Source organism: Perca fluviatilis, chromosome 20 (genome assembly GCF_010015445.1).
Source record: "Perca fluviatilis chromosome 20, GENO_Pfluv_1.0, whole genome shotgun sequence".
Lineage (NCBI taxonomy): Eukaryota > Metazoa > Chordata > Actinopteri > Perciformes > Percidae > Perca > Perca fluviatilis.
Genome location: NC_053131.1, coordinates 22,988,994 through 23,003,023, shown reverse-complemented (window position 1 = coordinate 23,003,023; position 14,030 = coordinate 22,988,994). Strand labels below are relative to the sequence as shown.

The window sequence follows — 14,030 nt, the reverse complement described above, 5'->3', positions numbered from 1 at the left end:
CTTTATCATCACTTGCCAGATGACAAGTTTTGAAAGATGTTTTCATGAAAGAGAGCGCATAGCTGTAGCTTTCCCTGCAGAAAGTGAGAACATGCAGGTCATTCACACGATTCTGTGAATTTGTAGCTCTAAATGACATTTGCATATATTTGGCATATCAGTGGGGGACTTGACTTTCTCATTGCTTACTTCAAAACTATTCAAATCTTAGCTTCAGGTTAATTGTTACAGATGTAGCACGCTCACTCAAGTTCTGCCAAGCCTTTTACAACTGCAGTGATTTCCCATTAGCCTCTCTAGTTGGTGGATTCATTAATGTGATGTGTGACCAATCAGACAAAATAGAGGACAGATTGAATGGGTAGATGAATAGATGTCGGATAAGCACATCAGACTTCTGCTTTTCTGGGGCAGATGCAAACAGACTGTGCCAAGCTGAGGACTATACCCTTATAAAAGCTTCACCAAGGTTTCCCTGATTTTATTTTTGTTATTCATTATTGAAAATGTTTCATGAATTTGTAAAATGAATCTGGTTACTCTGCTGTCAGCTCTTTATAATTTATTTAAATAAATACAACAATAGGAAAAGAAATAATTTTTCCTGACATTTTCATGGTGTAGATACAGAGAGGACTGTTCAGATATTTTGGCCAGCAGGAACTTTGCACAAATGAAAAACCATCATAACATTAAACACCAATAAAAAGGGGGGGGAGAGATCCTCCAGGCTTTAATGTGGATATTTATGTTTAAGTAATAGCCAACACAACAATGGGTTGTGTTTGCGATATTATGACTATTATTCATTTTACATGCACTTAACCCTCCAGACAGGAAAAAAAAAAAAGATTTCTTTCCCTGCATGACTGGAGTAGTCATCTCTTTGCAGCAGTTCTTAAGGAATTGTCCTCTCAGCAATGCCTAAATGGTCAGAAATCTTCTGGCATTCTCTTGTAATTTGTTTCCTTTCTGCCAGTTGAAGCAAACTGACCTTTCTGAAAACATACGTTTTGTTTCTTCTTTGGCAGTAGAGCAACCAGCTCTTTGCAAGGTGAATCTTGGTTGTGACCGTTGCTTATTGCTTATTATTGATCACTGATCTAAGGCCTATTTTTTTTCTTCTTTTTATAACCTAGTCTACATTACCAAAACATTAGTTGCAATAGTGATATGCAAAAGTAATATGAGACAATACACTTACTTGGTTGTATAATCATGTCTGCTGTATGTAATGCAGTGTGGTATGCATTTGGAAACGCATAGCACCCCAAAGGATACATTCAACATGTACAATGTTAGCTGCCAAAGTATTTTAATAGGCAGCAACAGAGCTTCTTTCTATCTAAACCATGGCAGCAATATTTGGAAGATTATAAGCAGAAATATGGTCTTTAGCACTGCCTCAGCCAGAGATGGGAATATGCCCTCTTATTAGATTGCAATCACAGGACACAGTGCTGGATGATGTCTCTACCCAGCCAAGTTCAGTAGACTGAAACTGGGGAAGAATCACAAATGGAATGGAAAATGGATGCCCGGTTAGCAAGCATCTAATATAAGTTGTGTATATGAAACATTGTCAGTGTCCAGTACAATGACCCTCAAGGCAAGTTTTTAACTGGAGAAATGTTTGTGCTGCACAGTGTTGTCCTGCCTGCAGCCCCCTGCTGATGTCCCAGACAACCTAGTGTTTTTTGCTTTAGTTCAGTCTCACTCCAGATGTAGAGAAGCAGCGGGACTGGCCAGTGTCCACTCAGATGGGGTAATGGCATGCATTGAAGACAGTGTGTTAAACATCCTTCTAACAGCATTGTAAGCATTGAATGTGTCTGATTCAGATATAGTCTTTATTTAAATAAAAACATATAGTGAACTGGCTTACTCAGCTTACAAGCAGGGTGTATATTTAAAGCACCTGAGAATATGGCACAATGCCAGCCACTTGTGTTTATAAAACAAGAAACTTGCACACTTTTAAAAGTGAACTAATGCATTTGTAAGCCTTTGTGTTCTTTGCTTGTGTGTCAAGTGTTGGCTGACCTTTTCCCCTGCCTGAAGGACGGTCATCTCCAGCAGTTAAGGTGAAAGCAGGGAGTGTGTGCATATAATGCTAGAGCCCTAATTAGCTCAAATCACCAAATCTAAGTAAATGCTCCAGGTCCATATTCACATCCTCCCAATTTGCTATTATTGATGGACTCCAACATGGCAATCCTAAATATAGTTTGGCTTGCTTTATCAGAATAAATGCTGTTGGCATAGATCCAAGGTATTACCATCTGAAGGCTATTTAGATGTGGGATAGTGATAGGATGTCAATCAGCAATCTAGCATACATACTTCTTGGGGAAGAAAACCTCATACTGCCTTGATACATTTGAAGTGCTCATATTATGCTTTTTAGCTTTTTCCCTTTACTTTATTGTGTTATATATCTTTTTTTGTGCATGTTATAGGTTTACAAAGTGAAAAAGCCCAAACTCCACCCCAAAAGGACTTACCATCTCCAACTGAAAACACTGTTCACAAACTGCTCCAAACAGCTCTATTGTAGCCCAGCCTTTACTTCCGTGACAAACGTGCGTCACTTTGTAACACGTTATAATGCTCGCCTAGCTGCCAGCATGTCACACCCTCATACTCTGCTTCTGACTAGCTAGCAGTGCTTACCTAGGTACTGCGCATGTGTGACTACTAACAAAGATGGAATAGTAGTGTGATGCCTCACTCTGTAGCTAAAACAGAGAGCTCAACACACAGGGTGAAAAGAGGAGCTGCAGCAATGTGCAGTACAACAAATATATGGTGTTTTTTTTTTTTTTTTTTTCTTTTTTTATTAAACCACAAACTTATTCTGGTATAACCTCTAAATACAATTATGAACCTAAAAATGAGCATAATATAAGCACTTTAAAGAAGGGCTGTAAAGTGTGACATTTTTGTAAAAAATGAACAAATAAAAGCTTTAGTTCAGCATTTCTGTAATATTAGTTATAAAATGGGGTTGAATCATTTAATGGTTGGCAACCACAATGGTTGACCTCTGTTGCTTTATTATAGCTATCACTGTCACTTTAAGAATCCTCAGCGTTCATGATCTGTAGTCATCGTTTCTCTGCATTGATTTTTAAATGGCAGTCAATCATGTAGTGCAGTCCAGTGCACTTAGTGAATAGCGGTAATGCCTATCACACCAACCAGCTTCGTCTTTTTTTGTTCATCATTCAATGTATTTCAGCCTCCTTGCAAAACAAATGGTGCTTCTCTTGCAAGAGTCAGTAATGCATTACATACAATAACTAATCACCTATACTTGACTTAAAGGAGCCACTTTAGGGATGGTCCAATACAAAGTACTCAAATTATTCTAAACATTTGCTCTAAAGTCACTTGATAAAAGTATTTGATACATATTTTCAGCACACATAAAGGGGTCAAAACTTAAAGGGGTGTTTGCATATGGCACTTTATTTCAATAGATGAGTTGCCTTTGCTCAACTCACAGTATTTTGCATTTCTCAACAGCATCCCTGGGGACATATGGTTACCCCATGTTCATTTAATTTACCTTATGTGGAAAGGGACATCTTTGCCGACCCCAAACTCAATCCAATAGACCAGAGACAAACCAATGAAATGGGATGTGGCAGCCTGTGCCCCGCCTCTATGGGACTAAATGTGATTTACAGTAATAACCTCCTGCACCGTTGGACGTTTAATGGGATTATGCTAAATTATCTCAATAGGACAGATCACAACACAGAGGACTGACCCTTCTGTATATCCACTTACAGTTCATTAAGCAACAAGTCGCAGGTATTAACACTTCTTAAACATTACAGTACTGAGTACCATTCAGTGTTTTGTATAGGCTTGTTGTGTACACATTTATGCTTGAAAGAGCAGGTTGTATTTGGGCAGACAGACATATGCCCCTAAGGCCATTGGCTGAAGTTTGTCCAGTAATCCTCGAAGACTCTGAACTTTCAGGTTTTTACTACTTAGCGAAGCATTACTGGTCAGGCAGAACCCTGTGTCTCTTCCTGTCTGCTGTTTGCTTATTTCTCTTTGTTTCTCTTTCTCTTTCTGTCCTACCAGTTGTCCGTTCCTGGCGCTGCAGTTGACCCCAGTCATCCCAGTCATAGGCGGTGTGCTGTTTCTGTTTGTTTTGGGGACACTCCTGAGAACCAGCTTCAGTGACCCAGGGGTGCTGCCCAGGGCCACCCCAGATGAAGCAGCTGACCTGGAGAGGCAAATAGGTAAGACTCTAATTTAATTATTTTAAATTTGAAAAATGGGCATGAACATCGATTATTAAGGCTTTCTTTGTTTGCATCTGCATTTTGTCTTCTCTTCTCACTATTTCTGTATTTCGTTTTACCCTCTATTTTCAGTTATTGTATTTTGAATCCCCAGGCTCTTCCACCCTGTCTGAGCCTGTGGTTACGTTTATCTTAGATACTGTATTTGTCTTTGAGTAAGCCTCTCCATAGTACAGATCCATGGGAGCTAGTGTGTGCATTTACAACCTCCTATAAAGAGTGCCAGATTGTCTTGCTGATCCGACTGGAGTTTCTCTGTGTAGCCAAAGAAATGGGGATCAAGCCTCCACTGACTTTACTGGCTCTCTGCATGTAGGCTGAGGTGAAGTATTGGTGCTGCGTTGACTAAATGGCCTTTTGATCTGTTTATTTTACTCCACCTTCTCCAAGGGTCCCCATCTGATGTATTATCTGACTCGTAAATTTAATCTGGATAACTTCTGAATCGATTTGTGATCTGAAAGGTAAAACTGTTGGTGCATTAGGAACCACTTGATATGGTGTAACTGAATTACCAGCATCACAGCATTGACGGTAGCTGGCCATGAGTCAGAAACAGCTGAGACAACAGTTTGTGATGTGGATTTAGGCCTCCTGCACACTGCCTGCGTGGTGTGAGTGTGTCAGCTGCGTGGCGTGTCCGTTTTTATTTCAGCTCCCATGTTAACAGGTTAGAGCTTGCACACTGCTTGCGTGACGTGCATGTCTCAGGCGCAGCGAAAACGTGGGCATGCTAGAAATAGGACCAATGCCTATTTTTCACGCGACACGCAAGCGTGTTGGAAGTGTTTCCAGTAGAGGTGCACCGATTGACCAGCCAGTGACCGGAATTGGTCGATTTTCATGTGCTCGGCCATGACCGGCGACCAGCAGGTCAGTCTGACATATGCCGATTTTATGCCGGTCAAATGCACTCGGGCGCCGCATGATTAACATCGCGCAAGATCAGCGCACCGCCGAACTGTGGGTCCCGTGAAATATGACAGCTACAGTTAATTGGAAAATAGCGTTGGGCACACTGACTTTGATGAATTTACTGTTGATCAGACCCCAGATGAGACCATGGATGTATTAAGATGAGACAAGAAGCTAACATTAGCGAACGCTGCGGTGACTGTCCCTCTGCCTCTGACGTCTGGCTGTAAGAGACTGTGTAAAAAAAAAAAAAAAAAAAAAAAGAGACACTGTATTCCTCCGACACACTGTATTAACGTTACTGTTTAAAACGATTCCAGGTTAGTGGGGGTGCATACCGCTCAAAACCGACCTTAAAAACGTAGTAATCTTCCCCCAGCGTTTAGTTTGTTGCTAAACTGTGTGTAAAATGAATGGTGACGTTTATGTTTTCAGGTAACGTTAGTGTTGACGTTCAAACAGACCTGCGTGCGTGTTTTGAGAAATATCTTTATACTGCAAGGCTATATTTATTATATTAAGTTGGATATTGGATGTGAAAAGAAGGAAATGGTTCTTACATTGTACTTTAGATGTGTGTGAATTTCCCAAACCAGGAGTAATTTATATAGTTCTATTTTATAGCGACCGATTATCTATTCAAAAAATGTTCTATGTAAAATATTCTATTAAAGAAAAGATAGAAAATAAATATTTGTGTGTGCTGTAAAGTGGTTAGAAAAAATTAAATTGGAATCGGCTAAAATCGGTATTGGCTGGCCTAACTCAAAGAAAATTGGAATCGGCCTAGGAAGTTGTAATCGGTGCATCTCTAGTTTCCAGGCAAAATAGTTGTGTGTGTGTGTGTGTGTATGTATATATATGTATGTGTATATATATATGTATGTATGTATGTATGTATGTATGTATGTGTATGTATGTGTGTATATATATATATATATATATATATATATATATATATATATATATATATATATATATATATATATATATATATATATATATATATATATATATATATATATATATATATAATGCAACAATCAGCCATGATAGAAGTTGCTACAAGTGTAATACTTTGGTCAGAGTGTAGTCTTCTACATAAGGCCTGTTTCAGAGGAGGTTAGGAGACAATCAAGGGCACTTTAGATTGGAATTTACACTGGAAATAATGTCAGTTTAGTAAATTGCGGGACGGAATCGCCAGTCTCCAAAAGTATTCTGGTGCCCTGTAGCTAAATGGATTAGCACCACTTTACTCAATGGTTTAACTTTTTAAACCCTCTTTCTGAAACCCCCTTTAAAGTTTTGGTCCTTTTGTATTTGGAATGTGAAGCTTTTATTTCCTAGCGATGGTCCTTTCCATGCTTCAGGCCAGTGGGGCCTCATTAAACAAACTGGACTGGCTTAATTAATCTCATTAAGAGACTTAAAAGCTTTTGGAAGGAAGGCAAAGTAGAGTAGAGAGCTTGGAGCAGTGGGCTGAAACGGCACTGTGCAAAAGTACCATGCTTTATTGGCAAGCATTTTTTCAGAGGATAAACAAATTCAAGACTGAAAATATGAACAATGTTGACCTAAATACCACACTCTGCCCCCCTTTCTACCATCATTTCATCCCAATTAGCTTTTCTGCTGTGCATTTTCATGCGAAGCAATTGGCTGTTTCTAAACTGGAATCTCTTGTTCACAGACTAAGGATTTTTTTTGTCATGTTGCTGCTTGCCTGCTGAATCTGTGTGTTCACAGGTGGTGATACGATAGAACAGATTAGCATCTTCCTAAAGGAACATTTTGTGTGTTTGTTTTCTTTTCTTTTTTCAGTTGATCAGTTATCGCAACATTTTTCTTACTAGCTCAATTGCTGAGATGTGTGTTTGCAGGGACTAGACACAACTTTGCAATGGAGTCCAGGGCATCACTAATGCATGCATTCAGACAGATGTTCAAAAAGGTCCAAGAAAGGGTTCAGATGAATTAGGTTAAACTTGTTTCAATTGTAGAATAGCTTGTAGTTGCCATGCCCTTAGGTATCTGTAGTCTTTCCCTGAAACATCCACATCCAATCCAGTGGCTGCCAGTAGACTAATAGACTGCTTCAGTGTTGGTGCCATTATTGGTCCCATTATCTTCCATTTGAGAGAACCTGGCTTGTAATACCATGAGCATTTTATACACAAACAAACGCACTCATAAATACTTCAGGGGGGTTGTATCCATCAGCTAGGAATGTTAGATTTAAGCTAGTTGTAAAGGTCACTGCATTTTCCCACCGCTAGTAAAAAGGTAGAAACCTTTATTTCATAGAGTTGCTTATTGCACTCTTGCTCTTTCTTCCTGTTTGCTTTCTTTCTGTCAGTCTGTCAATCTTTGTAGTTTAGTGTCTCTACTTAGACCTCCCATTGCTCTTTCTATTCAAACCACCTCCTCTGTTTTCTTAGTCCAGATCTGTGCAGTGCTGTTTGGTTCAAGCCGTGGCGTGGCAGCTTGACATGCAAGACATTAGTAGCACATCTGTTAGCTCTTAGCCTGATCATCCAACCCCATCCCCATCCCCAACACCAACCAGCCTCACAATGTGTTCTAGGAGGAAACATGTGTGCCTTTCTGTCTGCCGTTATGTCTCCCTTCTTTTCTCTTTTTACCACTTGTATTTTCTTTTTGCCAATTTGTCTCGACGCAGTCATGCAAATGCATGGCTCTTTATCACTTGGGGCTTTGTTTCCCATATGCTCAGTTGCGTTTTTGATTTGCAATTTGATGTACAGCTAGGTTCAAGTTTGACACCGCTCTTATTGATCTATTGACTAAACAATGGGGGACCTAATGTCTGTGCAGTATGAGATATCAATGTATCTCATGCTCCCTGTACTCCAGGAGGGAAAGCTGATAGCTAGGCCTCCGCTGTCATCATTGTGAGCAGATATCTCTGATGTCTGCCAAATGTCTGTGAAAAGAAGGTGTGTGTGTGTGTGTGTGTGTGTGTGTGTGTGTGTGTGTGTGTGTGTGTGTGTGTGTGTGTGTGTGTGTGTGTGTGGTCTGAAGTATAGCCTACCTCAAACAAAATCAAATATGACATGTTTAAATCATATGAAACATAATTCTGAATGCGTCATCTTCATTCTCAGTAACTTAACACTCTACAGTGTATTCCTAATGCAGCAGAAATACTGTGTGCCCCTATAAAGGGCTGATGTAAAGAGTGTGGGGTCAGGAAATGTAGCATAGCTTGTTGTTTATCCCTGCTTGAGATAGAGACAAGAGTTGATTTCTCTTCTGTGTTTGATGTCTATGCATGTCTGCCTGCCTGCCCAATATGTCAGGACTATACAGGCTGGCATCAGTTCAGCTATCACATGCCAAATCCAATAGATTCTCTGAAGCATTAATCAGCGTGAGAGATGGTCAGAGCTGCCTGTTTCCTTCCTTCCACTGTATATTGTCGAAGCTAGCTGGTGAATGTCAAGGCAGCCTCATGGTTTTTCCAAAGCTGCCAGCCAGACTTGAGGCCAGCAGAGGAAATATATTTTGGAAGGCTTAGATCTTGTGCTGCTGGACGATGCCTGCACATCAGTAGAGGATGCAATGACATTTAGGCTTTTCATGACTGAAGGAGCAGTCAATATGGGTGTTTAAAGTTGGGGACTTCAGAGCTCTGAAGCGCATAATTTTTTTGTATTTGTATCTGTGTGTATTCTCAAAGACTGTTTATGTGAATAGAAGCTCATGCATGCCAAGAATATATCCATGTAGTATGTGTGGGATGAAAATGGTAGTTTTTGCCTTGGGGCTTGGAGTGTGACCCACCACTTTGTTTTTGCCTCATGCTTTGTATTTGGCACCTCACCACTATTGGTAGTGACACTTTCCACTCCGTCAAAGTGTATAATGTTATAACAAACTTAACTTAATAACTGTGTAAAGTAGGGCTGCTCGATTATGGAAAAAATAATAATCACTTTTTTTTTATTTATTTTTTTACACAAATTATTTTGGTCAATATTGAAATCACTATTATTTAACACAATTACTCATTAACATTTGGATATAATGGATAGTGTCCAGGGTTTAATCTGTTAGTGTCCTTTATCTCACAGAAAGAGTCGTTGGATCAGAATAAAATCTGTTTTACTACTGTGAGTCGGTTCAGCTTTACAGATATCACACATAATGTTACACAGCTAATGAACAGTTCCACAGACATAACACAATGTGCATCTCACATCACATGTTCACTCACTATGACCACTACTACTGTCATTACTAAACATTGTGCCAAAATATCAATAATAATGTCGCTGTCAGTGGGCTTATTTGCTAGTTAACCTTAGGAAAAATCCAGCACATAGACGGTACCTTAGATTACCTCATTTACATACAGTTTAACAACAAAACTAAATGCTGAGGGAACTTTACTATGTTTATTAATGTTTGTTTTGAGCAGTATGCCTATGCACCCCCACTAAGCTGGAAAAAGTTTTAAACAGTAAGTGAATACAGCGTGTCGGGGGAATAAAACGTAGACTATAGACAGTATACTACAGCGGGGCGGGGGGCAAAGGCAGAGGAACCGCAGGGTTCCCAGACAACTGAGTTGGTTTTGCCTTTTTTTGCTCACCAAACGCTGCTGCTATCTTTACTCGTGCTGAGTTTTTAAATTCCAGCAGATGATATGCACACGACTTGCCTCCCTGACTGGCTTCGGGAGGGGCGGATGTGCGCATGCGCGTGTCATTCAGAACACAAGACAAAATAAGTGTTCTTGCAAAACAGAACATGTATTGATTATATTCTTTTGGTAATCGTTGGGAGCCGAAATTGAAATTCAATTAATTGCACAGCCCTAGTGTAAAGTGCTGCTTGTATAAAGGTTGAGCATTGTTGAGGGGATACTTGATTGGGTGATGTGATGATGCTCTAAATGCTGTAAATGTTTGGCATTAAAAATGGTAAAGGCTTTTATTCGAATCATTATAATCATTATAACATGTGTTTTTTTGCTCTCTGTTGCCATCAATTAGCCTCTTTCCATTTCACAGTATATATTTAAATCATATATATTTCATAATTGGGGGATTGACCAACTGACAAACAACAGATGCATTGTGGAGGTTCAAGGGTCGTGCGCTTATCAGGCTTGTCACCTGAACTGCATTCTGGAAAGCAGGGGTGGGAAACACCAGAGGTCTTACGATACGATATCATCACGATACTTGTGTCACAATATATTATTTCTATATGATTATTATTTTAAACATATTGCAATATTCTGCGATATATATATTGGAATTTATTACCTTTTTTTCCAACTTGAAATTTTTCCCAATTTCTAATTATGGAAACTTTGTCTGTTTTATCTTGTCAAGCAGACAAATTGACCAACACATAAATTATATAATAATGGATCGACAGTTGGTCTGTGTATCAATAAAGTATTGCCACAGAAAATATTGTGATACTATGCTATATTGATTTCCCCCCACCCGTACTGGCAATGGGACATTCATGTTGCAGAGTTAGTTTTTCAATAGTTACCCAGATGCAATAAAGTTATCTGAAAATCATATTTTTTTATATTGTAGTGCTGGACTGTCACAAATTAAATAGATTTCACTCCTGTAGGACAAAAACTTTTCTTGATTCAGAAAATAAATGAGACCCAGGCAATGGACTTATCTAAATGTGGATGACCGTTGTGTGCCTTCCCTCTGTGGCGTCAGTGCACAAGCTCGGAACAACTGTGGTCTGCTGAAATCTGCCGGATGATGCAAAAGATGTCACGGTGGTTTGCTGTGATCCACCGGATGGTGCGAAACACAAGTGTATTGTAATGCCACAAAGGGAAGGCACACACCGTTCATCTAAACACACTGCCCACACAAAGATGACACAGAGCTGGATTAAAATTGGCAAAGTATCTCTTTAATCCCACGCAATTTTTTGTTTTAAATAGTAGTTTAAATTACTTTGTGTTTATCATTTTTGTTTGTTGTTGTGAAATGTTTTGTTGCGACTGCTTTTGTCAGTGTCCGTGCTAGAAATTTAATTCACATTAAAATACATAGCCTATCACCAGAAAGAGATCAGCTCGAGTCATTCTCTAAAATGAGATCTAGCTTAATCACATTAGTTATGGCCTTTTCTCCCTAAAGCGATAAGATACTGCGAACATGCTTGTTGGATTTTAACACCTTGTAGGTCCGCATGTAGCGCTGACATTGCTTTGGCTGGAGGCAAATGTGAGACTGTATCATGAGTAAACGAAGGCTCTTTTCATTATGAGCCGTGTCTTGAACATCACAAGATGTACTACCTCTAAACCTCAAAAAGTTGGCACCAATTTGAATATATCATCATAGATAGTGCAGTTCATGGGCTGTATTGATTCTAACCTCCCATTGGCCTCCAACTCTAGAAATTAAAAAAAGTGAAATATATCAGCCAGAATGCACCAGTGACTCCCAAGAAGTGGTCGCTCATAGTGACGGGGTATATCAGAAGCATAGTCTCTTTTAACTCATGTTAAAGCCCCTTTTGCCCTTGCCACGGCCCAATACTGTATGTCTGATTGACATGGGATGAGATGTTCGTCCTGTTGAAGAATTAATTAATACCTTGTTCTGAATGATAATTCATGCTGGTACTTAAATCGCTACCGTAACTCTCTTTCTCCCTCCTCTCCCCTGTCGGTGTAGCCACCCGCCATAGGTCACATTCATGTTTGACTTCCTTATTATATTATTATATATATTATTATCTGAATAATAAGTAAAAGGTTTGCAGCCAGTGGAAAAGGCATTATTGCTAAGCCTCTTGACATCAACTTCTACATTTGTGAATTGCTTAAACATGGACCTCAGCCTGTCCTCAATTATTATGACTGGCAAAGGGAGCATATTGGCAAGGGAGGTAGAGTTCACACAGAGACAGGGAATTGCTTGGAAGAGAGGTATTACAACAAGTAGAATAAAGAACATATGCAGAAGATACTTAACCTTGCAGTGTATCACTGTATTTGAACAATTGTTTTTAATTACCCATTGGTAAATAAAAGGTGCCAGCATCAGGTGTTGCTTGTGTTCATCAGTAGGAAACGATGCCTTTGAATTCCTTGCTGAAGAAGCATTCTTCATTTAGCATCTGCTTGCAAAACCCCAAACTTACAGGACAGGGTTATGTATCCGTCTTATCCCACAATCTACATTACATTACATGTCATTTAGCTGACACTTTTATCCAAAGCGACTTCCAATTGAGTGCTTTCAACCCTAAAGGTGCCATCTCCAGACAACAAATAGTTAAGTGCATTAGCTTTAGATAAGCAAAACTACAAAGAGCCATATGAAAGTGCAGAAAATATGTATGTATGTATGTATGTATGTATGTATGTATGTATGTATGTATGTATGTATGTATGTATGTATGTATGTATGTATGTATGTATGTATGTATGTATGTATGTATGTATGTATGTATGTATGTATGTATGTATGTATGTATGTATGTACAGTGCCTTGCGAAAGTATTCGGCCCCCTTGAACTTTTCGACCTTTTGCCACATTTCAGGCCTCAAACATAAAGATATAAAACTGTAATTTTTTGTGAAGAATCAACAACAAGTGGGACACAATCATGAAGTGGAACGGAATTTATTGGATATTTCAAACCTTTTAAACAAATAAAAAACTGAAATATTGGGCGTGCAAAATTATTCAGCCCCCTTAAGTTAATACTTTGTAGCGCCACCTTTTGCTGCGATTACAGCTGTAAGTCGCTTGGGGATGTCTCTATCAGTTTTGCACATCGAGAGCTGACATTTTTGCCCATTCCTCCTTGCAAAACAGCTCGAGCTCAGTGAGGTTGGATGGAGAGCGTTTGTGAACAGCAGTTTTCAGTTCTTTCCACAGATTCTCGATTGGATTCAGGTCTGGACTTTGACTTGGCCATTCTAACACCTGGATATGTTTATTTGTGAACCATTCCATTGTAGATTTTGCTTTATGTTTTGGATCATTGTCTTGTTGGAAGACAAATCTCCATCCCAGTCTCAGGTCTTTTGCAGACTCCATCAGGTTTTCTTCCAGAATGGTCCTGTATTTGGCTCCATCCATCTTCCCATCAATTTTAACCATCTTCCCTGTCCCTGCTGAAGAAAAGCAGGCCCAAACCATGATGCTGCCACCACCATGTTTGACAGTGGGGATGGTGTGTTCAGGGTGATGACCTGTGTTGCTTTTACGCCAAACATAACGTTTTGCATTGTTGCCAAAAAGTTTGATTTTGGTTTCATCTGACCACAGCACCTTCTTCCACATGTTTGGTGTGTCTCCCAGGTGGCTTTTGGCAAACTTTAAACAACACTTTTTATGGATATCTTTAAGAAATGGCTTTCTTCTTGCCACTCTTCCATAAAGGCCAGATTTGTGCAGTATACGACTGATTGTTGTCCTATGGTCAGAGTCTCCCACCTCAGCTGTAGATCTCTGCAGTTCATCCAGAGTGATCATGGGCCTCTTGGCTGCATCTCTGATCAGTCTTCTCATTGTATGAGCTGAAAGTTTAGAGGGACCGGCCGGTTTCGCAGATTTGTAGTGGTCTGATACTCCTTCCATTTCAATATTATCGCTTGCACAGTGCTCCTTGGGATGTTTAAAGCTTGGGAAATCTTTTTGTATCCAACCGGTTCTTTAAACTTCTCCACAACAGTATCTCGGACCTGCCTGGTGTGTTCCTTGTTCTTCATGATGCTCCTGCGCTTTACACGGAACCTCTGAGACTATCACAGAGCAG

The 14,030-nt window shown here is 39.6% G+C and overlaps 1 protein-coding gene across 5 annotated transcripts in view; it reads left to right on the top strand.

Annotated features, from left to right (window-relative positions):
* LOC120549679 (palmitoyltransferase ZDHHC14-like) overlaps nt 1–14,030 on the top strand; it is a 62,749-nt gene that overhangs the window by 16,223 nt on the left and 32,496 nt on the right. For all 5 annotated transcript variants that reach the window (XM_039786759.1, XM_039786758.1, XM_039786756.1 and 2 more), the window contains one exon: nt 4,102–4,262. In XM_039786759.1, the coding sequence (XP_039642693.1) occupies nt 4,102–4,262 (161 nt within the window). The remainder of the gene's footprint in view (nt 1–4,101; nt 4,263–14,030) is intronic.